Source organism: Abramis brama, assembly GCF_963993115.1.
Source record: "Abramis brama genome assembly, chromosome: 1".
Classification (NCBI taxonomy): Eukaryota; Metazoa; Chordata; class Actinopteri; order Cypriniformes; family Leuciscidae; genus Abramis; species Abramis brama.
In genome coordinates, this window is record NC_139963.1 from 11769856 (window position 1) to 11797845 (window position 27990).

The following is a 27990-nucleotide window of genomic DNA, read 5'->3' on the forward strand; positions in this document are numbered from 1 at the left end:
TGGCTTATTCTAAGCCCTGTCTGTATAACCATGACTTTATTTTAGATTTATTTCAATTACTATTTTGGACCCCCTTTTAACATTAAGTGTCTTTAACTAACAATTGTTTTTGTTTTTTTCTGAAATAACACAAAATGACTCAAAGACAAACACAGTATTATTTATTTTATTTCAAGCACAACAGAACATCATAGCATGCTCTTGTGTGAATGAACTCAGAAGAGAGCCATCAGCCAGAAGGATGAAGCAGAAGCCAGAGGAGAGACTGAGCGGATCTACTGATCTGAACACTGATCTCTCCTCAGTTGTGCAGTGACTGCAGGCTGGCCGCTCCGTGTGACCTCACAGCTCACTGAGACGCTCTTCATCCACTCCTGCTCAGAGAGAGTCAGGCTGCTGCTCCAGCTGTACAGAGCGTCCTTCTGCAGGAGCCCAGCGCTGCTCTCCTGAGCCCTGCTGCTCCCGTCCACCTTCCAGCTCAGGCTCCAGTCTGACGGAAAGCCCTCGCTGGCCACACACAGCAGTGTCGCTGTGTTCAAAGAGGAGATCTCTGCACTGGACGGGGGCAGGATGATCACTTTAGGAGGAGTGTTGCCTGAGAGAAGAAGAGCAGCGGGACGACAAACAACTCGCTTAACAGACATCTTCAATATTATTAGAGATTAAAGTGACAGACAACATTCTTACCATCAGTTTAAACAGACAAAGTAATATAATAAAAGGCCACTTAAGTGCACTTAAAGAGAGACACTTTCATGACTATGTTTCTAAACACACTTAAAGGAGAAGTTCACTTTCAAAAAAACTTTTGCTGATAATTTACTCACCCCCATGTCATCCAAGATGTCCATGTCTTTCTTTCTTCAGTCGCAAAGAAATTAAGGTTTTTGATGAAAACATTCCAGGATTTCCCCCCATGTAATGGATTCTATTGGGACCCAAACGGTAGAAGGTCCAAATGACAGTTTAAGTGCAGCTTCAAAGGGCTTTAAACGATACCAGACGATGAATAAGGGTCTTATCTAGCGAAGCGATCGGTCATTTCCAAAATAAATAAAAAAGTTTAAGTTTTATAAGCACAAACGCTCGCCTTGCTCTGTTCTGTGATGCGCGTTCGTGACGTCACGTAATACGCAATTACGTTGAAAAGGTCACGCTTGAAAAATTTCTGTCCTGAAGAAAATGTTCTTTTTGGCTTTTTAATATTAAAACACCCAGGATACGCACACGAAATGGGCATTTTAAACGATAAACTGACACAAATACATTTGAAAATGTGTATATGGTCCTCCTTCCGCACATTTGTAAACGCGTCAAGCGTGACCTTTTCAACGTAATTGCGTATTACGTGACGTCACGAACGCGCATCACAGAACAGAGCAAGGCGAGCGTTTGTGCTTATAAAACTTAAACTTTTTTATTTATTTTGGAAATGACCGATCGTTTCGCTAAATAAGACCCTTATTCATCGTCTGGTATCGTTTAAAGCCCTTTGAAGCTGCACTTAAACTGTCATTTGGACCTTCTACCGTTTGGGTCCCAATAGAATCCATTACATGGGGGGAAATCCTGGAATGTTTTCATCAAAAACCTTAATTTCTTTGCGACTAAAGAAAGAAAGACATGGACATCTTGGATGACATGGGGGTGAGTAAATTATCAGCAAAAGTTTTTTTGAAAGTGAACTTCTCCTTTAAGTATGCTTTAAAGAAGTACAGTTATTTTGATGTATTGAATAATGTACTAAAGAACATTTAGAGTACTTCATTATAATAACTCTAGTGTGTTATTCTATATTACATTACAAGTTAATATATTTTAAATGTACTAAATTGCAGCTTCATCTTTACAAATGTGTAATCACAAGTATATTTAAATATATGATGGACATGTTTCAATAGAAATTACATTATAATATATTTTAACCATATTTCAAAGACAATAGAAGTAATTATGAAATTACATATAAAGATGTAATTAAGCCTAGCTTAAGTAGGTTAAAAAGCACTCTAAAGTTTAGCTAATTGCATTTCATATGAACTTAAGCCATAATATTTTTTTTAAATAACATGCTATTAAGTGTCTGAAAACGTAAATTTTGTTATTTTGTAAGTATATGTTAAAGCAGATTATTATTTTGTAATAAGTACTCTTAAAAGTATCCTAAATTGCACTTTTTTTTCCAGAAGGGAGCTGGTGTAAAATATATTTTAAATTGTATTGTTATAATTATACATTTTAAATTATTTTAAAATACATTTTAAAGTTTAAATGAGAAATTCTACATAATGTATTACAATATGTTTTTCAAACCAACTAATTTATATTTCATAAATGAGTTTTACAATTATTTTATTTCAAAGTTGAAAATCTATAACATAGTACATTTTGAATACAGGTATGTTATGGGTATTTATGTATATATGTACAGTATGTATGTACGTATTGATTTATTAATTTATATATTTATTCTAGTATGTCACATTAAAAAAATATATACATTCTTCTCATGCTCTTATAGCATGTCAATATTTATCAAATGAATCTCTTTTCTTGGTGAAAATGTTCAAAACGTTTTTGTAGTTAAGAGTTTTGTAGTATGTGTCTGTATTATCAACTCTCACATTTAAACCTGTATTTGCATATGAAATAGATTTTTTTTTGTTCCACAAGACAAAGTAAAACATTCAATTTATAATGTTATAAAATCTATGACTAAATATGACAACACTGTACTGAATTAAAAATGATTTATTTATTCACTTACTGCCAACATCCAGTCTGGTGCCGCCGCCGAAAGTCCATCACAGTGATACAAACTAATAGAGCAGATGTACAAAAACCTCCTGAACGCTTCAGTAACTGCACTGTTCACTGCATCTCCAAAACAACATCTTTCATTGATTTAGTGTTGTGGTCGATTACAGTTCAATTAAAATAATAATAATACACATTTCATTTTTTAAAAAGAAATTTTTCATAATTTATGATTCCACATTTAAACACTGCAATCTAAACTCCAGTTGATTCACTGATGTTCAACTACTGAATGTTTATTAGAAATCATCAGTATATAGGAAACTATTGAGAAATATCAGATGATACTGACAAATTCTTAATAAGTAGAGAAACTAAATTAAATATCTTTTAAAACTGAATTAATTTATTTAAATCAGCGTGACACACTTTCTCCTGAAAGGAAGCCGCTTTGAATATGTGCACCACCTCTTTGTTTAAGACGGACTGTCCGCCGGTCAGGACTGTGAACAGCAGGTCTCGTCTCTTCTCACTCATTCTCAGCAAAGATGACTGCAAACGCTCTGATCATCTGCTCTCTACTGCTTTCTCTTGCTGGTGAGATTAGTGTTGAGTATTCAGAGCTTTTTCAGAAGTGCTTTATAAATGTTGTATCATTCTTCTCATGTATTGTGTGTTTGACTGTAACACTGACTGATGTGCTGTGATGGCAGGTTGTTTTGCTGAGATCATTCTGACTCAGAGTCCATCCGTGAATCTGGTGTCTGAGGGAAGCAGCGTCACTCTCAACTGCGGGTCCAGCAGTACTGGTTTAACATCCAGTTTAGCCTGGTATCACCAGAGAGCCGGGCAAACACCCAAACTCCTGTTCTATAGTGTTGGTAGCAAAGTGTCTGGAGTTTCTGAGAGATTCACTGATGGGAGATCAGGAACAAACTTCATGCTCAATATTAGAAATGTCCAGCCTGAAGATGCAGGAGATTATTACTGTCAGCAACATGCTGAATGGCCATTAACACAGTGATACAGAGCCGTACAAAAACCCCTTCAGTGAAAGAGGAACTCCTGATTTAGACACACACTGCACACATAATACACTATTGGAGCCGGTTTTTAAATTTCTGAACAGAAAAACAATTTCTGGGGCCGGATTCACAAAACATTCACTGTTAAAAAATAAATAAGTTGAGTAAACTTATTAAAAAAAAAATAAGTCAACCAATCGCATTCAACTTTTTAAGTTAACTCAACTAATACCCAGTTAAAATCTACTTAAAGCAACACCATGTAGTTTTTCAACCTTCATAATATATTTCCAAGACCCTTGTGATGGTACATCGACTAACAATAGGTTGAATGACACGTCTGCCATAGCCTGACGGTGTCTGTATCGCTTTTACTGGCACTACGGAACTTTGGGGTTTGGGTAGTAACCCGAGCACAAAAAGAACTACAAAATTTGACTGCTTTGTAACTCACTTCCCCCACCCCCCATTTTCTCAAATTCGGACGTATAGCGTGTGGTATAGCGTGTGTATGTTGTTGTCATGGCCGAAGCAGCAACGAAACCGAAGAAGGCAAAGGTTTTGTCGGAGGAGACTAGGAATAGAAAAAGGGAGAGTGACAAAATCAAAGGCTGATGAAGCAGTCGATTCTGTTCCCTACCGGAATTCCTATTCCCCCTCAACGAGCCGTGTCTGCTGACAGCGCATGCGTCAAAGCCTTAATAAACCTTAATAAATCAAAGCCTTAATAAACATTACATTGAAATCGTTAATAACGTTTTAAATTTTAAAATAAATAATCTGGATTGAATTGACATGGGGAAAAACTTGCTTCTAATAAAACAAAAACAAAAAAACAATCAAAATAAAAACGCTTAAATTTTGGGAAAAAATACAATACTTTTTTAACCTTTTGGCTTCCCGTACATCCAGTTGTGCTTCTTGTTCGTATTCAGTTCTGATGGTACGTATGGTAACTCGGCAACTACGCATGATTTGTAGTATGATTGCGTAAAGGGAATAGGAATTCCAACAGGGAACAGAATCGACTGCTTCACCGGACGAGGATCAATATTGGTCCAGCGTTCGCTCGCTGGCGTGAACTAAAGGAGGAGGGGGAGGTACCCAACCGATGCTGACTTGGCCGTCATGCTGTTGGACTAGTAAGTATATTGCTTGCATACTATCTCTAGTTTTTCGAATTTGTTGTCTGCCTGGCTATGTTACGGAAGCTCTCTGGTCCTCCATCTTCATGAATCAAGTAATGCTAGTAGAGGAGCGAATTATCAATCTGGTAGCTAGTCAACGCTAACATGCTAGTTTTCGATGAAAAAATAAAACCCATGAAATTATATTCATATGACATGCTGAAATATATGCCACTGTACCTGGGATGAAGACATTTCACACACAACACAGGCAGTCTGCCCAAGACGTGAGAACTCCTTCTGCAGAGTTCAGGGGTATCAGCTTGTCCACAAATGCATGTGTATCCCCTGTTGTAACCATGACAGATTTTACGACAATAGTAGAAGACAATACTGTTTCCCAACTGTAGGGGGACCCCGAGAGCAAAAGTTACTTGGTGTAGCTTTAAAATAATTGTTAATCTAATGAGTAGCAGGTAGTCTTTTTAACGTAAAACTTATTGTCAAGGCTACAAAACAATGTTTACCATTTAGCAATGCAAGCAGCTACAATCCTTGTTTTTTAATTTCCATGTTTTATTTTAAAAGTTAGCTACATGACATGAACATAATCTGCCTCTTAAAACTAGAGGCACACAGTTTACCCTTTTCAAATAAGTTGCAAAAGTTGCAATGAGTAGAGCATATAGCTCAACACAAATCTCCAACATGGTGATGATCAACCATTGTAATTCAGTAAAAATATGAACTCTGAAACTTATGACAGCTAAATAACAGATACATAACGTGAGTCTGCCGTTCCTGAAGAATCTCCTGTGTGTTTCAGTTTTGTTGATTAAAGAATATTGATATCGTCATTCTGAGTCATTTGTGTTTGAATTTCTGCACAACACACGTGACGACTTTCCATTCCACTGTACTGGCCTTATTAGATTTCTCTGGCATCTAACTATCCAGTAAGTTAAACAGTGACTCAAAAACCTCGCTGGACACCTCAAGTCGTTTCTGAAGTTTATGATTCAACTGTGAAACTGTAAAAATATACAAAAGATACAATCACTAAATATGAAATTGGAAAATTACAGATTGACAATAACGCAAGGATAATTAAACTAAGAAAATATACATCTTAATATCAAATAACCTTCTCAAATGTATCACACAATAAATTTAACACTGTATACTTACAGACATTGCGTCTAACAGATGAAAAGAAAGGTGATGTTTAGAGATGACACACAGCTACCACATTTTGCTGAACTATTGCAGTACTACTAGTACTTCCTGCTTCCTGAACTAAGAGGTTGTCTGTGCTTTTCAAAATTAAAGTCCTCACTAGAATACAAATTTACAAAATGATAAATCCACTGAAAAATCTAAATAAATTCAGTCCTGCACACTCCCCGCCTGGGGTTTTTTTAGAATCCCAAATCAACTTATAGCTTATCATTGGGTGACAGAAGAAGGACAAGTTCAGAGACAGGACGTGGCAGGATCTTCTGAATGCCATCCTTAGTCACTTTAACATCAGCTTTCCTCACCAATCCATCTTTGCTTGGTGATGTTTTCACAATGATTGCCATTGGCCACTCATTTCTGTTCACTTGAATGTTCTTTACCAAGACAATATCCCCTTCTTTTCAAATTCGTTTTTTTGTCTTGCCACTTTCGTCGGTGTTGCAAAGTACTAAGGTATTCTTTTTTCCATCTTGTCCAGAAGACATCTGCTAACCTTTGCACTTGTTTCCATTCTTCCTTAAGCAACTCATTATTCCCGAAGTCTCCAGGTGGGGGAAGTGTTGCACCTGTCTTTTGTGTCAAAAGAGTTGCAGGGGTGAGAATAAAGGGAAATTCTGGGTCAGAGGACACTGGGATTAAAGGCCGTGAATTCATCACTGCAGTAACTTCCGCCATGAACGTCGTCAAGACCTCATGTGTGAGACGGGAAGACTTCTCTTTAAGTAGCATGCAATCAAGAATGCGACGTGCAATCCCGATCATTCTCTCCCAGTGACCACCCATATGAGAGGCATGAGGTGGATTGAATATCCAGGTGCAATTGTGTTCTTTCAGATATTTCTGCACATTCTCTGAGCTGACACAAGATTCATCCATTTTGAGTTCACGGGAAGCTCCAACGAAATTCGTACCTCGATCTGAATGCAGTTGTTTAACTGGCCCTCTGATTGCAAAAAATCTCCTTAAGGCATTGATGAAACTACTAGAGCTCATTGCCTCGATTACTTCAATGTGGACAGCTCTTGAGCACATACATGAAAACATAACTGCCCATCTCTTGGAATTAGCTTGACCTCCTCTGGTCTTACGGGCAGTCACTTCCCATGGTCCGAAAACATCAACACCCACATAGGTAAAGGGTGGAGCTACTGTCAACCGTTCCACTGGCAAATCAGACATCTGCTGATGCTCTGTCTTCCCTCGCAGCTTCTTGCAGATTACACACTTGAAAAGCAAACTGCGTATGCACTTCTTACCTCCTACAAGCCAAAATCCGGCAGCTCTGACAGCACCTTCTGTAAAGTGTCTGCCCTGATGTTCCACGGACTCATGATAATGTCGTACAATCAGTTTTGCCACATGATGAGTACCCGGGATGATAATAGGGTTAACTTCACAAGTTTCCAAACCTGACCTCACAATACGACCCCCTACTCGAAGTAAGCCATCGCTGTCAAGGACAGGAGATAGTTTCCTCAACACACTCTTATGAGGAAGGTTGTGAGTTGCAGTGATGCTTTCAATCTCTGTTGAATAACTCTCATATTGAGCATTCTTCAACACAAGGATTTTTGCTTTGTACAGCTCTTCTTCAGAAGGACCTTTGCAGCAGATATGCCATCCTCTGCAACTATCATCTTGCGAGCATTTGGAGAAAGATCTGGCAATGTGAATCAGATGCGCTATTGCTCTGATGAGAGTGTTAAAGTTAGAGAATCTGCTCAATCTCTCAGAATTCCATGTGACCTTGGGAACTTCAGTAAGGTTTGAAACCACATGTGGGCGTATTTCAGAATCTGAGGTTGGATCCACAAGCACAAATGACTTTTGTGATTCAGACCGAAGCTGAGAATTATGCAAGAAGTGTGGGCCTGTGAGCCATGAACTGGCACCTAGCGATGCTGCAGGTACAGATCTGGATCCGTGGTCTGCTGGGTTAAGCTCTGTGGGAACATATCGCCATTGTGCAGGCGAACTGGATTTATGTATATGTTGAATCCTGTTGTTCACGTAGACATAGAACCTCCGTGTTTGATTATAAATGTAGCCTAGTACTACCTTGCTGTCAGTATAGTACCAGATACGATCAAAAGTCATGTCCATCTCTTCCACAATCAATTCTGCAATCTCCACTGCTAATACAGCAGCACACAACTCCAGTCTTGGGACAGTTATGTCTGGCTGTGGTGCTAATTTGGATTTCCCAAATAAGAAGTTAACATTTGTGTGACCATGATGATCTGTCACCTTCAGGTATCCTACAGCAGCAATGGCTTTGACTGAGGCATCAGCGAAAACACAAAGTTCTTTACTCTGAATATCGTACAGAGGAATGGGTATACAAACACGTGGTATTTGCAGCTCTTTCAAATCTTGAAGAGATTTTTTCCATTTTTTCCACTCTGCCTCCATGTTCTCAGGCAAAGGGGAATCCCAGCCTTCACCTTGTTTGGTAAGTTCCCTCAACAGTAACCTTCCTTGTATAGTGACAGGAGCAAGGAATCCAAGAGGGTCATACAAGCCATTCACGGTAGATAGGACACCTCTCCGAGTGAAAGGCTTGTCATCGTCTGAAACATGAAACATGAAAGAGTCTGTTGCAACATTCCAGGACACACCAAGACTACGTAAGATGGGAAGGCCATTTGAGAAAAGTTGCAGATCTTTAATGCCCTCAGCACGATCTTCCAAAGGAAAGGCTTCAATCACATTCGGACAGTTAGAGATAATCTTGTGCAGTCTAAGGTTAGACACTGCAAGCATTTCTTGTGTACGTTTGAGAAGGTCGATCGCCTCTGCCTGTGTAGCACATGATTTCAGCATGTCATCAACATAGAACTCCTTCTCCACCAACTTCCTGGTGTCACTGCCAAACCTCTCTTCATGTTCTTTGGCTGCTCTCCGTAGGCCATAAATAGCCACTGCTGGTGATGGGCTATTCCCAAAAACATGCACACGCATTCTGTGATCCACAATTTCGTTGTCAAGGTCATTGTTTCTGTACCACAGGAACCTAAGATAATCCCTATGATCCTCCCTAACCAGAAAACAATGGAACATGTGCTGTATGTCAGCAGTAATAGCCACAGGCTCTTTACGGAATCTCATCAGGACCCCTAGCAGGCTGTTATTCAAATCAGGGCCTGTGAGAAGTACATTGTTCAGTGAAACTCCCTCATATGGCGCACTTGAATCAAAGACAACTCGAATTTTGTCAGGTTTCTTAGGGTGGTACACCCCAAACAGCGGCAAGTACCACACTTCCTGGCCTTCCTGAAGAGGTGGAGCAATTTCTGCATGCTCATTTTTCAGCAAGTTATCCATAAAATCCAGGAAGTGTGCTTTCATCTGTGATCGTTTGTTCAGAGTGTGACGCAGCGCGAGAAGACGTTTGAATGCATAGTCTCTGTTGTTGGGTAGACTTTGTCTGGGCTCACGAAAGGGAAGCGGAGCAACCCAACTGTTGCAGCTGTCTTGAAAAAACTCTTTGTCCATGATCTGAAGAAACCTAGTGTCTTCCACAGATGGAGCAATCTTATGATCATTTGCAGTGTAGGAGAAAACTGAATAGCCAACACTTTCACCATCCGGCACTAACAGAATGGAGTCCACAGATGTGGTTTCTAGAGGTTGTTGCCATTGTGGATTAACATCCAATTTCTCTTTTACCTTGATTTGACTATAGCATGGACTCAGAAAGCTGTGACGGCCATTATCCAAGATGAAAGTCTTGAAAGTATGAACTGAAGATGGCCTATGAGCTCCTCTGAGACACACATCCCCAACGACAACCCAGCCCAAATCCAGTTTTTGAGCGAAAGGGGCGTTATTTGGACCATTAATTTGTTTGCGTACTTTGTGTACTTGCAGGATGTCTCTGCCCAGTAAAAGAAGAATCTCAGCATCAGAGTCGAGAGGTGGTATTTCTTGTGCTATGTGTCTCAAGTGGCTGTGATGGAACGCTGCACCAGGAGTTGGAATTTCTGTACGATTGTTTGGAATCTGATTACATTCTAGAAGAGTAGGGAGAGGTAGACTTATCTTTCCATCAATGGACTCCACAATGAAATCAGAAATTCTTCTCCCCGCTGTCTCTAAAAGGCCTGCACATGTTTTCAGTGTGTAGGGCAATGGAGTTGTTTTGATGTTAAAGATGTCAAAGAAATCTTTTCTCACCAAAGAGCGGTTGCTTTGCTCATCTAAGATAGCATACATCCTTTTTGCTTTCTCTTTGTGTCCAGCTGGATAGACGGAAACTAGACACATTTTCGAACAAGACCGTGCACTCAGACCTTCTCCGCAGACTTCCGTGCACTCAGATGTAACCTCATGACTATCTGATTTGTATTTCTCCCCGCCATGCTCTGAGGTAGGGGTAGATGACTGAGATTTCCAGGGGGCAGGACCTGGATGAAGGGCTGAAGGATGGCGATCACTACCGCACTCTTTGCACTGAACTTCTACAGTGCAGTTTTTGGCAAGATGGTCTGTAGAAGAACAGCAACGGAAACAGACAGACCGCTCTTTCAGGAACTGCATTCTATCTTGTAGAGATTTCTCTCTGAACCCTCTGCATCTTCTCAAAGGATGAGGTTTCCCATGTATTGGACAGCTTTTGTTCGGGCTAACTGATCTCTTTTCCTGTTCAGATTGTATTTTAGTTGATGGATTAATTTGAGTCTTGTGAACAGATATTGGCATTTGTCTTTGTCTCTCAAACCTTTCTCCTTTCTCGTATTTCACATGAGGAAATGTACTGAAACTAGGATCTGTACGTGCTTTTGCTTCTGAACGAACAAAATTTGCAAACACTGAGAAAGGTGGAAAAGCAACATGATGTTCTTGCTTGTATTTGGATCCAAATGACATCCACTTTTCTTGAATGTTATATGGAAGTTTTTCCACAATAGGATTCACCCCCTTAGAAGTGTCCAAGTATGCCAGACCTGGTAAGTATCCTTCAAGTTTAGCAGCTTCTAGTTCTGAGAGAATGTCTCCTAAATCTCGAAGCTTTTGTGGATCTTTGTTTGTCACTCTGGGGAAGTCTTCTAGTTTGGCGAAAAGAGCATGTTCAATTGCTTCTGGAGAACCATATATTTCTTCAAGCCTTTGCCATGTCATTATCAGCGCACCTGATGGATTCCTGATGTAAACCGCTTTCAGTCTCCGTGCATGTTCAGAAGATTCTCTACCCAGGTATTTGATTAAGAGATCAAGCTCTTCTGCTGGGGAAAGACCCAGACCAGAAATAGCTCCTTGGAAAGATGATTTCCATGCCCAGTAATTAATGGGCTTGTCATCAAAGTAAGTAAGCCCTGCTGTCACAAGTTGCGTACGAGCTAGATACTTTGCGAGGTCATATGTAATGTCTCCTTTATCAGGAGGTCTACTCTGCATTTGGTAGTGATAAGGAGGGTACTGCATTTTAGTGGCATTTTGACTCATGTCTGCTCCAAAGTCCAAGGTTTGTGAACTAATTGGTAAATTTTTGAAATCTGACTCACTTTTAATTGGACTTATTAAGTGAGAAGCTTGAAGTGGTGGTTGCGTTTCTTGTCCTCCACTAGATGGCAGTATACCACTACTGACTTTAGATTGTGATTTCACATAATCTGCTGTTCTGATTCGACTGTCCTCGATGGGAACAGGAACTGATACTCTGCTGGCTGCGCTACGTTCTGTTTCTAACAATGCTTCCTCCAGTACCTGAGCTTCTACCAAAGCAGCATCCTTTTCTTTTTCCTCTTGCAAAGCCTCCAGAGTTGCTTGAAGTCGTGCCTGTTCAACTTTCAATTCTATTTCTCTTTTAGCATATGCTGCTCTGGCTTGCGCGGCTTCCGCTTTTGCTCTTGCTTTGAAAACCGCTATGCTGGCACTTGAGTGGCGACTGGATGCCCTTGAAGAACGACTGGATGCTTTTGAGGAATGTGCGCTGACAGAGTGCACATCTTCAACTGTGCCTTTAAGATCTGCTGACTCTGTCTGACCTTCTGCCATGCTTATATGAGACTTAATCATATGCAGAAAAATCACATTGATGTGATGGAGACTTTGGAATGTTTAAATCTTGATTCCCTACGGTTCTTGAGCGTCTTTCTCAGTCTGTTGTATTGTTGTCTTTTCACTGTACTGGCCTTATTAGATTTCTCTGGCATCTAACTATCCAGTAAGTTAAACAGTGACTCAAAAACCTCGCTGGACACCTCAAGTCGTTTCTGAAGTTTATGATTCAACTGTGAAACTGTAAAAATATACAAAAGATACAATCACTAAATATGAAATTGGAAAATTACAGATTGACAATAACGCAAGGATAATTAAACTAAGAAAATATACATCTTAATATCAAATAACCTTCTCAAATGTATCACACAATAAATTTAACACTGTATACTTACAGACATTGCGTCTAACAGATGAAAAGAAAGGTGATGTTTAGAGATGACACACAGCTACCACATTTTGCTGAACTATTGCAGTACTACTAGTACTTCCTGCTTCCTGAACTAAGAGGTTGTCTGTGCTTTTCAAAATTAAAGTCCTCACTAGAATACAAATTTACAAAATGATAAATCCACTGAAAAATCTAAATAAATTCAGTCCTGCACATCCACAAAAGGTTCTTTAGATTTTCACAATGTTCTTCACACTGAGAAAAAAATGGTTCTTTCTAGAACTGTTCACTTAAAGGTTCTTTGGGAAACCAAAAAATAGTTATTCTGTGGAATCACTGCAAAAAAAAAAAAAACTTTTGGACCTTTGTTTTGTAACATATATATATTTTTTTATTTTAGATTAATTTTAATTACTGAGAAGGTTTAGTTTTTGTCAACAATAGCAACACTTGCAAATGCTGTTTCAAGATAACTTTATAGTTTCATAATTTACTGTGCAGGTGTTGTCATGCTTCACTGAGTGAAATTTTATGTGGGTATTTGAGATGAAATACTTTATAGGGAAGTCAACATGTCTCACAATGTAACACCATCTAATATTTATTTATTTATTTTTTGATGCAGACAACCCCATAAGATTTGAGAGGCTACATTTTATTGCAAGAACATTTATTGGAATATTTGTACTTCTAAACACTGATTTGTAACGGCAGGATATAAAACAGTAAATGGTTAAAAACAAATTATTTTTTTCTGAAATAACACAAAAGGACTCAAAGACAGGCACAATATTATTTCTTTTATTTCAAGTACAACACAACACTATAGCATGCTCTTGTGTGAATGAACTCCGAGAAGCAGAAGAGAGACATCAGCCAGAAGGATGAAGCAGAAGCCAGAGGAGAGACTGAGCGGATCTACTGATCTGAACACTGATCTCTCCTCAGTTGTGCAGTGACTGCAGGCTGGCCGCTCCGTGTGACCTCACAGCTCACTGAGACGCTCTTCATCCACTCCTGCTCAGAGAGAGTCAGGCTGCTGCTCCAGCTGTACAGAGCGTCCTTCTGCAGGAGCCCAGCGCTGCTCTCCTGAGCCCTGCTGCTCCCGTCCACCTTCCAGCTCAGGCTCCAGTCTGACGGAAAGCCCTCGCTGGCCACACACAGCAGTGTCGCTGTGTTCAAAGAGGAGATCTCTGCACTGGACGGGGGCAGGATGATCACTTTAGGAGGAGTGTTGCCTGAGAGAAGAAGAGCAGCGGGACGACAGACAACTCGCTTAACAGACATCTTCAATATTATTAGAGATTACAGTGACAGACAACATTATTACCATCAGTTTAAACAGACAAACTAATATAATAAAAGGCCACTTAAGTGCACTTAAAGAGAGAAACTTTTATTACTATGTTTTTTTAACATACTTAAGTATGCTTTAAAGAAGTACAGTTATTTTGATGTAGAGTACCTCATTATAATTGTAACTCTAGTGTGTTATTCAATATTACAATTACAAGTTATTATATTTTAAATGTACTAAATTGCAGCTTCATCTTTACAAATGTGATATCAATCACAATTTAAATACATGATGGGCATGTTTCAATAGAAATTACATTAAAGTATCTTTTAACCATATTTCAAAGACAATATAAATAATCATGAAATTACTTTCAAAGATGTAATTAAGCCTTGTTTAAGTTAAAAAAAGCACTCTAAATTTTAGCTAATTGCATTTCATATGAACCTAAACCTTTTTTAAACAACATGTAATTAAGTGTCTGAAAACATACATTTTGGTTCACACTGAAGTATATTTAAAGCATATTATTATTTTTAATTATTTTTATTTTTTTTCAAAGTAGGTTGAAAATCTATAAAATGTAATACAGTACATTTTGAATACAGGTATGTTATGGGTATTTATGTATTTATGTACAGTATGTATGTATGTATTAATTTATATATTTATTCTAAGTATTATGTCACATTTCAAAAGCGTTTCTTCTCATGCTCTCTTATAGCATGTCAATATGCATCAAATGTATCTCTTTTCCTGGTCAATTCAGGTGAAAATTTTCAAAACCTTTTTCTTTTTTTTTTGTATTTAAGAGTTTTTTAGTATGTCTGTATTATCAACTCTCATGTATCAACACATGTAAACCTACACTATATTTACTGTAAGCATATCAAATACATTTTTTTTCCACAAGAAAAAGTAAAACATTCATAATGCCACAAAATATATGACTAAATATGACAACACTGTACTGCATTAAAATGATTTAATTAATTACTTACTGCCAACATCCAGTCTGGTGCCGCCGCCGAAAGTATATCACAGTGATACAAACTAATAGAGCAGATGTACAAAAACCTCCTGAACGCTTCAGTAACTGCACTGTTCACTGCATCTCCAAAACAACATCTTTCATTTGATTTAGTGTTGTGGTCGATTACAGTTCAATTAAAATAATAATAATAATAATTAATTTTTTTAAAAAGGAAATATTTCATAATATATGATTCTACATTTAATCATTGCAATCTAAACTCCAGCTGATTTACTGATGTTCAACTACTGAATGTTTATTAGAAATCATCAGCATATAGGAAACTAATGAGAAATATCAGATGATACTGACAAATTCTTAATAAGTAGAGAAATTGAATTAAATATATTTTAAAACTTAATTAATTTATTTAAATCAGTGTGACACACTTTCTCCTGAAAGGAAGCCGCTTTGAATATGTGCACCACCTCTTTGTTTAAGACGGACTGTCCGCCGGTCAGGACTGTGAACAGCAGGTCTCGTCTCTTCTCACTCATTCTCAGCAAAGATGACTGCAAACGCTCTGATCATCTGCTCTCTACTGCTTTCTCTTGCTGGTGAGATTAGTGTTGAGTATTCAGAGCTTTTTCAGATGTGCTTTATAAATGTTGTATCATTCTTCTCATGACTTGTGTGTTTGACTGTAACACTGACTGATGTGCTGTGATGGCAGGTTGTTTTGCTGAGATCATTCTGACTCAGAGTCCATCCGTGAATCTGGTGTCTGTGGGAAGCAGCGTCACTCTCAACTGCGGGTCCAGCAGTACTGGTTTAACATCCAGTTTAGCCTGGTATCACCAGAAACCTGGACAAACACCCAAACTCCTGTTTTATAGTGTTGGTAGCAAAGTGTCTGGAGTTTCTGAGAGATTCACTGATGGGAGATCAGGAACAAACTTCATGCTCAATATTAGAAATGTCCAGCCTGAAGATGCAGGAGATTATTACTGTCAGCAACATGCTGAATGGCCATTAACACAGTGATACAGAGCCGTACAAAAACCCCTTCAGTGAAAGAGGAACTCCTGATTTATACACACACTGCACACATATTACACTATTGGAGCAGGTTTTTAAATTTGTGAACACGCACACAAAAAAAACCTGGGGCCAGATTCACGAATTATTCTTAAGGATAAAATTAAAGGGATAGTTCGCCCAAAAATGATATTTAAGCCATGATTTACTCACCCTAAAGCCGTTCGAGATGCATATGTCAATCTTTTTTCAGACGAACACATTTTCAGTTATTTTAGAAAATGTCTTAGATCTTTTAGTGGTTATAATGTGAAGCAATGGGGTCCAGCTGATTCACGTTCGAAAATGTACATGCATCCTTCTCAAAAATAATCCATCCGGCTCCAGGGGGATAAACGAAGGCCTTCTGAGGGTAATCCGTGCGGTTTTGTCGTAAAAATATACATATTTAAAACTTTATAAACTAAAATAACTGGCTAAATCATGTAAATCATGGCTTAAATATCATTTTTGGGCGAACTATCCCTTTAATATTACCTGCTATCTTATAATTTTTTAACTTAATATTTTTTTCATATTTAGTATTCCCAAAGATACTTCTTAAGAATGTTCTTTTTTTTTTTTCTTAAGACTGTTCTTGCGACATCTGCATCTTTTGACAAGATCTTAGATTAAAACATATAAATGTGTAACTTTAAGATTAAAAATGCAACACTCATTATTAAACTCTGATCAAAGCAGTTGCTGCAAAAACAGTGTGCAACCTTATGATGATAATTACAGCAATCTGCAGGCAGCTGAAAAAGATGGACTGAGGTGTTTTATAAGGTTGAGCACAGTGTTTCAGAATGTGTCCGAGGATTGCTCTGTTTGAACACTTAACTCCCTAAGTCTGATCGGAAGGTCAGAGGACTCTCACGAGGCCTCCCTGATAGATCAGCCCTAGAGCTGGAGGCGCTCCCCTTATTAGGGTCCCTGTAGAGTGTGCAGCCTCCACAGGGCTTTGAAGCACTGTGTAGATCCAGGATCGAGTTACTCCCCTCGTTCACAAGGGTTATAAAGTGCTATGCTGAGTTCTACTCTCCAGGCCCACCGGTCTGTGAGCGACTACTGCCATCATCTGCAGTCCTCCCTATCGGATGCCTCTACAAGTTGAGGCAAATAATGTTAGAGACTCTGTGTAGGAAACAGACGGGTTGTTGGCAAGACTAGGTCAATAAATTAGACCAAGTCAGCCTCCCTGGTGGCATGTGGTGTTGACTTCATGTTCCCCTCAGAAAGTGACTAGACGAGCTCCTTTCGGACCCCCTGACTATATTCCCTTAAAGGAAGCCTTTCCATGGAAGCTGTTGGTTTCAAGCCCTTGAGTGGCATTGGTAGGCCTTCATTGTTTCTGATGCCTCTTTGAGGCTTATAGCTTGGGCAGTGGCCGTAGAAAATACTGTGACTGACATTGACACTGCCTATATGTGACCAGAAGGGACAGTGTTTTGGCATTTCAGTGAAACTGCCATTTCTGATGTTTTTACACAGCTATAATTGGCATGCACTCCCCTCAGTATGGCGGCGCTGATATATCGTTCCCCAAAATTGTCATCGACGCAGTGCGAGTTCTCTTTCGAAAGGGAATGTCTCAGGTTATGACTGTAACCTTTGTTCCCTGAGAATAGGGAATGAGACCCTGCGTCTTTCGCCATGCCTCGGGAATGCCTGCTGAACAGTCCCTTCAGATGATAAGTGGATGACGTTCTCTAGCCGCCCCTTATATTCTTCCGGGTCGCACTAGTAGTGACATCATAGGCTGTTGCCGGTCAATATGATTCCCGTGATTGGATAAAGCTTTTCAGACACCGGTTCTGGTGGAGGTGTTCCCCAAAAACGCCATCAACGCAGTGTCTTCAAAGGTTCCAGGCGTAACCTGTGATGTTACTTTTCCAGCCTCCAGGCCCATTTCTCCACCTCGGCCTGTCAGCACTTTGGCTCTTCTTTGGCTCTGCGCTCCCTCAGCTACACCATAGTCCTCCATCACACAGGATCCCTCGTTCCTCCATCTTTGCCTTGGTCTCTCATCATCCTGGTTTCGCTACAGATTTTAAAACCTCCAGCTGCACCTCAACCCTCCAGCACTTCGGCTCCACCAGGTCCCTCCTATGATGTCGCCCTAGGCCGTCGTCCTGGTGGTTTCACTGGGGTCTCCACTTCGTCTGGCTCTGCCTCAGTTGGTCATCCCTCAGGCTTCATCCAGGAAATCTGTCAGGGCTCAATCTCAGCTCCTCCCTCCGTCATCTCCGTCTTACTGTTCCCCTCAGCAAGTCTCCCCAGTTCTCTGCCCTTCACCAGCTCCTCGTCCACCTCCAAGACCCCGTCCCTCCTCCCCCCACTCTGGGACTGTTGTTTATGGCACAAGGACTCGTCTAGTGGGAGGGGGAGTAATGTCAGGTTCAGGTTATGTATCAATGTGTTTGCGTTCATGTTTCTATGTTTCCTGTTTCCTTTCAGTCTAGTTCCTTTCTCCTTAGTAACTAATTCCTCCTGATTTGTTACCTTGGTTACTGATTAGTCCCAGCTTGTGTGAGTCTGCAGTTCCTGAAGAATTTCCTGTGTGTTTCAGTTTTGTGGATTAAAGAATGTTGATATTGTCATTCTGAACTTTCCATTCCACAAAAGGTTCTTTCTGGTGCAAAACATTTCTTTAGATTTTTACAATGTTCTTCACACTGAGAAAAAAACTTGTTAGGGCCCGAGTACTGATGGTGAGAGGACCCTATTGGATCTGCTCCGTTTATTATTATAATTCTTCTTCTCCAAAGTGAATCGCTTTTTTGAGGGCCTACTCAAAAATGCTCGAAAACTTTGCACATGCTTCAGAAGTGATGAAAATTTACATCTGATATGGGTTTCAGAATTGGGTGGGGCAAAATGGCTCAATTGCCCCCTTTCATTATTACCCCGGCTCTACGTTTCACGTACAGGTATGAAATTCGGTACATACATGTGCATACATGTAATGACCCAATACCTACAAAAACGTCTCTTGGAGCGTAGCCCTAAACACAACAGGAAGTCAGCATTTTTTAATTTCCTTTCAGATTTTGTGCAGTTTTTGCCATTTCCAGATGTTGTACTTTAACTTTGTGTCGTTAAATTGCGAAGATCTTGAGTTTCCGTCAAAGGGTGTGCCCTTGGCGGCCTGACAAATGGAGATGTGCAAACCCAATTTCAGCCTTTGGGTGATATATGCATCATCAGATAAGTTCTACATTAATGTTGCTTGCAGTTCCGATGTTGCTAGGCAACCACAAACAGCCTGCAGTAACTCAATCATACTATGTCCAATCTGCCCCAAACTTCACATGTTTGATAAGAGTCCTGTCCTGGACACATGACCATGCTCATATTTGGTTATAGTAATAGTGCCACCTGCTGGTAGCAGGAAGTGTGGCAAATACAAATGACTTTAACATAGTCCTCCTATATTTACATACTGCCAACTCACGAAACTTTGCACACGCGTCATAAATTTGATGTTTCGCTATGAAACAGGAATTTGTTGTAACTGGGACATACAGTGTCCGATCTGCCCCAAACTTTACATGTTTTATTAAAGTCCTGGCCTGAAGACAACAGGAAATGACACGTTTTACACTGTGATTAACTCCTTATAGAGATTTAACCGGGTTCAGCATCATATATGGCCAGTCTAATCTTAAGGCCTTAGGGATGGTAAATTGTGAAGATCTTGAGTTTTCACTGAAGGGTGTGTCCGCGGCGGCCTGACAAATTCTGATGTTTCGCCATGAAAGAGGAAGCTGTTGTAACTCAGGCATACGATGTCCGATCTGCCCCAAACTTCACATGTTTGATAAGAGTCCTGTCCTGAATGCATCTACATGACAATATTTAGCTAGTCATAGCGCCACCTACTGGAAACAGGAAATTACATGCTTTACACTGCAATTCACTCTCAGAAATATTTTTAAATATGCCATGAAGTACCAAACATACTAGAAACATGTTAAATCATGCAACACTTGGCTGAGTGCTAATTTATGCAATTAACGCCATGAAACAGGAAGTTGTTGTAACTCAGGCATACAATGTCCAATATGCCCCAAACATCACATGTTTGATAAGAGTCCTGTCCTGAAGACATCAACATGCCAATATTCAGTTATAGTAATAGCGCTGGCACGGGTGCGAGGGTCCTTTTCATCACTGCTTGCAGCTTTAAGTTCTTTTTATAACTGTTCCCTGAAAAGTTATTCAGGGAACCAAAAAATAGTTCTTCTGTGGAATCACTGTGAAAAACTCCTTTTGGAACCTTTATTTTTTAATATTCTTTCTTTTATTTTAGATTAATTTCAATTACTGAGAAGTTATAGTTTTTGTTAATAATAGCAACACTTGCAAATGCTGTTTCAAAATGACTTTCTTTTTTCATAATTTACTGTGCAGGTGTTGTCATGCTTCACTGAGAGAAATTTATTTGGGTTTTTGAGATGAAATACTTTATAGGGAAGTCAACATGTCTTACAATGTAACTCCATCTAATATTTATTTATTTATTTTTTGATGCAGACAACCCAATAAGATTTGAGAGGCTACATTTTATTATAAGAACATTTATTGGAATATTTTTACTTCTAAACACTGATTTGTAATGGCAGGATATAAAACAGTAAATGGTCAAAAACAATTTTTTTTCATACAAAAAATTCTCACATCATACAAAATGACTCAAAGACAGGCACAAAATTATTTATTTTATTTCAAGTACAACACAACATCATAGCATGCTCTTGTGTGAATGAACTCCGAGAAGCAGAAGAGAGACATCAGCCAGAAGGATGAAGCAGAAGCCAGAGGAGAGACTGAGCGGATCTACTGATCTGAACACTGATCTCTCCTCAGATGTGCAGTGACTGCAGGCTGGCCGCTCCGTGTGACCTCACAGCTCACTGAGACGCTCTTCATCCATTCCTGCTCAGAGAGAGTCAGGCTGCTGCTCCAGCTGTACAGAGCGTCCTTCTGCAGGAGCCCAGCGCTGCTCTCCTGAGCCCTGCTGCTCCCGTCCACCTTCCAGCTCAGGCTCCAGTCTGACGGAAAGCCCTCGCTGGCCACACACAGCAGTGTCGCTGTGTTCAGAGAGGAGATCTCTGCACTGGACGGGGGCAGGATGATCACTTTAGGAGGAGTGTTGCCTGAGAGAAGAAGAGCAGCGGGGCGACAAACAACTCGCTTAACAAACATCTTCAATATTATTAGAGATTAAAGTGACAGACAACATTATTACCATCAGTTTAAACAGACAAACTAATATAATAAAAGGCCACTTAAGTGCACTTAAAGAGAGACACTTACATGACTATGTTTCTTAACACACTTACTGTAAGTATGCTTTTAAAAAAGTGCACCTTGTAACAATGGTTTGTGATGATTTAGAAAAGAACACTTATTTTCATGTATTGAAAAACGTACTAAAGTACATGTAAAGAACTTCATTATAATTTTAACTCTAGTGTGTTATTCGATATTACAATTACAAGTTACTTTATTTTAAATGTTTGTAAATAGTTGATGGCCACGTTTCATTAGAAATTACATTAAATTATCTTTTAACCATTTTCAAAGACAATAGAAATAATCATGAAATTACATACAAAGATGTAATTAAGCTTTTTTTTACAAGGGAGGTGTACAAAATATTATATTATAATTATACATTTTAAATTATTTTAAAATACAATTTAAAGTTTAAATGAGAAATTCTATATAATGTATTACAATATCTGTTTTTCAAAACAATTTATGAAATTTATATTACATGAATGAGTTTTAAAATTGTTTTTTTTTTTTTCAAAGTAGTTTGAAAATCTATAAAATGTAATACAGTACATTTTGTATAGAGGTATGTTATGGGTATTTATGTATGTATGTATGTACAGTATGTATGTATGTATTAATTTAATTAATAATTTATATATTTATTCTAAGTATTATGTCACATTTCAAAAACATTTCTTCTCATGCTCTTATAGCATGTCAATATTTATCAAATGTATCTCTTTTCCTGGTCAATACAGGTGAAAATGTTCAAAACTTTTTTTTTTTTTTTTTTGTATTTAAAAGTTTTTTTTTGTATGTCTGTATTATCAACTCTCATGTATCAACACATGTAAACCTACACTATATTTACTGTAAGTATATCAAATAGATTATTTTTTTTGTTCCACAAGAAAAAGTTAAACATTCTTAATGTCATAAAATATATGACTAAATATGACAACACTGCATTGCATTAAAATGATTTAATTATTTACTTACTGCCAACATCCAGTCTGGTGCCGCCGCCGAAAGTTCTTCACAGTGATACAAACTAATAGAGCAGATGTACAAAAACCTCCTGAACGCTTCAGTAACTGCACTGTTCACTGCATCTCCAAAACAACATATTTCATTTGATTTAGTGTTGTGGTCGATTACAGTTCAATTAAAATAATAATAATACACATTTAATTTTTTGAAAAGGAAATTTTTCATAATATATGATTCTACATTTAAACACTGCAATCTAAACTCCAGCTGATTTACTGATGTTCAACTACTGAATGTTTATTAGAAATCATCAGCATATTGGAAACTATTGAGAAATATCAGATGATACTGACAAAATCTTAATAAGTAGAGAAACTGAATTAAATATCTTTTACAACTTAATTTATTTATTTAAATCAGTGTGACACACTTTCTCCTGAAAGGAAGCCGCTTTGAATATGTGCACCACCTCTTTGTTTAAGACGGACTGTCCGCCGGTCAGGACTGTGAACAGCAGGTCTCGTCTCTTCTCACTCATTCTCAGCAAAGATGACTGCAAACGCTCTGATCATCTGCTCTCTACTGCTTTCTCTTGCTGGTGAGATTAGTGTTGAGTATTCAGAGCTTTTTCAGAAGTGCTTTATAAATGTTGTATCATTCTTCTCATGTATTGTGTGTTTGACTGTAACACTGACTGATGTGTTGTGATGGCAGGTTGTTTTGCTGAGATCATTCTGACTCAGAGTCCATCCGTGAATCTGGTGTCTGTGGGAAGCAGCGTCACTCTCAACTGCGGGTCCAGCAGTTCTAGTTTTACATCCAGTTTAGCTTGGTATCACCAGAAACCCGGACAAACACCCAAACTCCTGTTCTATAGTGTTGGTAGCAAAGTGTCTGGAGTTTCTGAGAGATTCACTGATGGGAGATCAGGAACAAACTTCATGCTCAATATTAGAAATGTCCAGCCTGAAGATGCAGGAGATTATTACTGTCAGCAACATGCTGAATGGCCATTAACACAGTGATACAGAGCCGTACAAAAACCTCTTCAGTAAAAGAGGAACTGCTGATTTAGACACACACTGCACACACATTACACTAGGCCCCTTTCACACAGCGCAATGATCCCGGCAAATAGCTGGGAAATTGCCAGAACGCCTTCTGTGTGAACGCAAACACGACCCGGGATTGATGCCGGGTTGGGGACCTAGTAACATTGCCGTGTTCAGTCCTGGAAAGCGCGCTGTGTGAACAAAAGCCGTAATAATGCCGTGTCATAGTGATGACGCTGAAGCTGGGATCGTTCGCCAGCTATGAAATGGTACGTAATGCGCAAGTTTATGATCGAATCAGAGAAAAAAATGCACAAGCGTGGTTTCTCAAGAGTGAAATCGCAGCTCATAAGCAAACTTAAGACGCTGCTGAGACATTACAAGTCACATCAATGTCACGTGTCTTTACGGGATTTTTACGGGTTGTGTGTGAACACACTCTCTGATTCTGGAAAATCTATGTCAGTGTGAATGAACCAAAATCAAACGAACCTGGGTCAAATCCTGGGTCACTTTATCCGTGTATTTACTGGAATCTCTGTGTGAAAGGGGCTTATGACTGGAGCCGGTTTTTAAAGTTCTGAACAGAAAAACAATATCTGGGGCCGGATTCACAAAACATTCACTGTTAAAAAATAAATAAGTTGAGCTAACTTAAAAAAAAATAAGGCAATTGCACTCAACTTTTTAAGTTAACTCAACTAATACCCAGTTAAAATCTACTTAACATAATTGTTAATCTATTGAGTAGCAGGTAGTCTTTTAAACGTAAAACTCATTGTAAAGGCTACTAAACAATATTTAGCATTTAGCAATCTACAATCATTGTTTTTTTAATTTTCATGTTTTATTTCCAAAGTTAGCTACACGACATGAACATAATTCACCTCTTAAAACTAGAGGCACACAGTTTACTCTTTTCAAATAAGTTGCAATGAGTAGAGCATATAGCTCAACACAAATCTCCAACATGGTGATGATCAACCATTGTAATTCAAAAATATGAACTCTGAAACTTATGACAGCTAAATAACAGATACATAATATGAGTCTGCCGTTCCTGAAGAATCTCCTGTGTGTTTTAGTTTTGTGGATTAATATTTTGATATTGTCACTCTGAGTCATTCATGTTTGAATTTCTGCACAACACACACGACAACTTTCCATTCCACAAAAGGTTCTTTAGATTTTCACAATGTTCTTCACACTGAGAAAAAAATTGGTTCTTTCTAGAACTGTTCACTGAAAGGTTCTTTGGGAAACCAACAAATAGTTATTTTGTGGAATCACTGAAAAAAAAAAAAAAAAAAAACTTTTGGACCTTTGTTTGTAATATTTTTTTTCTTTTATTTTAGATTAATTTTAATTACTGAGAAGTTATAGTTTTTGTTAACAATAGCAACACTTGCAAATGCTGTTTCAAGATGACTTTCTTGTTTCATAATTTACTGTGCAGGTGTTGTCATGCTTCACTGAGTGAAATTTATTTGGGTTTTTGAGATGAAATACTTTATAGGGAAGTCAACATGTCTTACAATGTAACTTCATCTAATATTTATTTATTTATCTTTTGATGCAGACAACCCCATAAGATTTGAGAGGCTACATTTTATTATACGAACATTTATTGGAATATTTGTACTTCTAAACACTGATTTGTAACGGCAGGATATACAACAGTAAATAGTTAAAACAAATTATTTTTTTCTCAAATAACACAAAAGGACTCAAAGACAGACACAGTATAATTCATTTTATTTCAAGTACAACAGAACATCATAGCATGCTCTTGTGTGAATGAACTCCGAGAAGCAGAAGAGAGACATCAGCCAGAAGGATGAAGCAGAAGCCAGAGGAGAGACTGAGCGGATCTACTGATCTGAACACTGATCTCTCCTCAGATGTGCAGTGACTGCAGGCTGGCCGCTCCGTGTGACCTCACAGCTCACTGAGACGCTCTTCATCCACTCCTGCTCAGAGAGAGTCAGGCTGCTGCTCCAGCTGTACAGAGCGTCCTTCTGCAGGAGCCCAGCGCTGCTCTCCTGAGCCCTGCTGCTCCCGTCCACCTTCCAGCTCAGGCTCCAGTCTGACGGAAAGCCCTCGCTGGCCACACACAGCAGTGTCGCTGTGTTCAAAGAGGAGATCTCTGCACTGGACGGGGGCAGGATGATCACTTTAGGAGGAGTGTTGCCTGAGAGAAGAAGAGCAGCGGGACGACAGACAACTCGCTTAACAAACATCTTCAATATTATTAGAGATTAAAGTGACAGACAACATTCTTACCATCAGTTTAAATAGACAAACTAGTATAATAAAAGGCCACTTAAGTGCAATTAAAGAGAGACACTTTCATGACTATGTTTCTTAACACACTTAAGTACGCTTTAAAGAAGTACAGTTATTTTGATGTATTGAAAAATGTACTAAAGCACATGTAGAGTACTTCATTATAATAACTCTAGTGTTTAATTCTATATTACATTACAAGTTAATATATTTCAAATGTACTAAATTGCAGCTTCATCTTTTCAAATGTGTAATCACAAGTATATTTAAATGATGGACACATTTCAATAGAAATTACATTAAAGTATTTTTTAACCATATTTTAAAGGCAATAGAAGTAATTATGAAATTACATATAAAGATGTAATTAAGCCTAGCTTAAGTAGGTTAAAAAGCACTCTAAAGTTTAGCTAATTGCATTTCATATGAACTGAAGCCATAATAAATTTTTATGAACCTTTTTAAATAACATGCAATTAAGTGTCTGAAAACATACATTTTGGTTCACACTGAAGTATATGTTAAAGCATAATATTATTTTGTAATAAGTACTCTTTAAAGTATCATAAATTGCACATTTCTTTCCAGAAGGGAGCTGTAAAATATATTTTAAATTGTATAATATATTATAATTATACATTTTAAATTATTTTAAAATACATTTTAAAGTTTAAATGAGAAATTCTATAATGTATTACAATATATGTTTTTCAAAACAACACATTATTTCATTAATTAATTTTACAATTATTTTATTTCAAAGTAGGTTAAAGAACTATATAAATCTATAAAATCTTATATAGTACATTTTGAATACAGGTATGTTATGGGTATTTGTGTATGTACAGTATGTGTGTGTGTATGTATTCATTTATTTATTAATTTATATTTTATTCTAAGTAGTATGTCACATTTAAATATATATATAAAAAAGTCTTACCTACAAAATAAAGTTTTGAACATTTTCACCTGTAATGACCAGGAAAAAAGATTAATTTGATAAATATTGACATGCTATAAGAGCATGAGAAAAATTTTCTTCTCATGCTCTTATAGCATGTCAATATTTATCAAATTAATCTCTTTTCCTGGTCATTACAGGTGAAAATGTTCAAAACTTTATTTTGTAGGTAAGACTTTTTTAGTATGTCTCATCTCTCACATATAAACCTATTTACTGTAAGCATATGAAATAGATTTTTTTTTTTTGTTCCACAAGACAAAGTAAAACATTCAATTTATAATGTTATAAAATATATGACTAAATATGACAACACTGTACTGCATTAAAATGATTTAATGAATTACTTACTGCCAACATCCAGTCTGGTGCCGCCGCCGAAAGTCCATCACAGTGATACAAACTAATAGAGCAGATGTACAAAAACCTCCTGAACGCTTCAGTAACTGCACTGTTCACTGCATCTCCAAAACAACATCTTTCATTTGATTTAGTGTTGTATCGATTACAGTTCAATTAAAATAATAATAATACACATTTAATTTTTAAAAAAGGAAATTCTTCATAATATATGATTCTACATTTAAACATTGCAATCTAAACTCCAGCTGATTCACTGATGTTCAACTACTGAATGTTTATTAGAAATCATCAGCATATTGGAAACTAATGAGAAATATCAGATGATACTGACAAATTCTTAATAAGTAGAGAAACTGAATTAAATATCTTTTACAACTTAATTAATTTATTTAAATCAGTGTGACACACTTTCTCCTGAAAGGAAGCCGCTTTGAATATGTGCACCACCTCTTAGTTTAAGACGGACTGTCCGCCGGTCAGGACTGTAAACAGCAGGTCTCGTCTCTTCTCACTCATTCTCAGCAAAGATGACTGCAAACGCTCTGATCATCTGCTCTCTACTGCTTTCTCTTGCTGGTGAGATTAGTGTTGAGTATTCAGAGCTTTTTCAGAAGTGCTTTATAAATGTTGTATCATTCTTCTCATGTATTGTGTGTTTGACTGTATCACTGACTGATGTGCTGTGATGGCAGGTTGTTTTGCTGAGATCATTCTGACTCAGAGTCCATCCGTGAATCTGGTGTCTGTGGGAAGCAGCGTCACTCTCAACTGCGGGTCCAGTTCTAGTGTATCAACTTATTTAGCTTGGTATCACCAGAAACCCGGACAAACACACAAACTCCTGTTCTCTAGTGTTGGTAGCAAAGTGTCTGGAGTTTCTGAGAGATTCACTGATGGGGGATCAGGAACAAACTTCATGCTCAATATTAGAAATGTCCAGCCTGAAGATGCAGGAGATTATTACTGTCAGCAACATGCTCAATCTCCATTAACACAGTGATACAGAGCCATACAAAAACCCCTTCAGTGAAAGAGGAACTGCTGATTTAGACACACACTGCACACATAATACACTATGACTGGAGACAATTTTTTAAGTTCTGAACACACAAAAGTAATATCTGGGGCCGGATTCACAAAACATTCACTGTAAAAAACAGTAG

The 27990-nt window shown here is 38.1% G+C and overlaps 1 protein-coding gene, 4 long non-coding RNA genes and 1 gene segment (V, D, J or C); 1 reads left to right on the forward strand and 5 right to left on the reverse strand.

Annotated features, from left to right (window-relative positions):
* Window positions 1–139: 139 nt before the first annotated feature.
* LOC311085922 (uncharacterized protein) lies at window positions 140–12161 on the reverse strand. The gene is made up of 3 exons (XM_084118540.1): window positions 6098–12161; window positions 2768–5940; window positions 140–595 (listed from the first exon to the last, which is right to left on the reverse strand). The coding sequence occupies exon 1, from the start codon at window positions 12143–12145 to the stop codon at window positions 6500–6502; it is 5646 nt and encodes a 1881-aa protein (XP_083974666.1). The 5' UTR covers window positions 12146–12161; the 3' UTR covers window positions 140–595; window positions 2768–5940; window positions 6098–6499.
* On the reverse strand, window positions 276–644 carry LOC311080913 (Ig lambda chain C region-like). The segment is given in 1 exon: window positions 276–644.
* On the forward strand, window positions 1436–27926 carry LOC311086424. The gene is made up of 3 exons (XR_014607065.1): window positions 1436–1647; window positions 27288–27403; window positions 27520–27926. It is a non-coding gene; the product is annotated as an uncharacterized lncRNA (long non-coding RNA).
* Window positions 12375–14996, reverse strand: LOC311086404. Its single transcript, XR_014607061.1, has 3 exons — window positions 14841–14996; window positions 12547–13780; window positions 12375–12389 (listed from the first exon to the last, which is right to left on the reverse strand). It is a non-coding gene; the product is annotated as an uncharacterized lncRNA (long non-coding RNA).
* Window positions 20601–22528, reverse strand: LOC311086399. The gene is made up of 2 exons (XR_014607060.1): window positions 22175–22528; window positions 20601–21051 (listed from the first exon to the last, which is right to left on the reverse strand). It is a non-coding gene; the product is annotated as an uncharacterized lncRNA (long non-coding RNA).
* Window positions 24958–27292, reverse strand: LOC311086411. Its single transcript, XR_014607062.1, has 2 exons — window positions 26816–27292; window positions 24958–25408 (listed from the first exon to the last, which is right to left on the reverse strand). It is a non-coding gene; the product is annotated as an uncharacterized lncRNA (long non-coding RNA).
* Window positions 27927–27990: the final 64 nt, after the last annotated feature.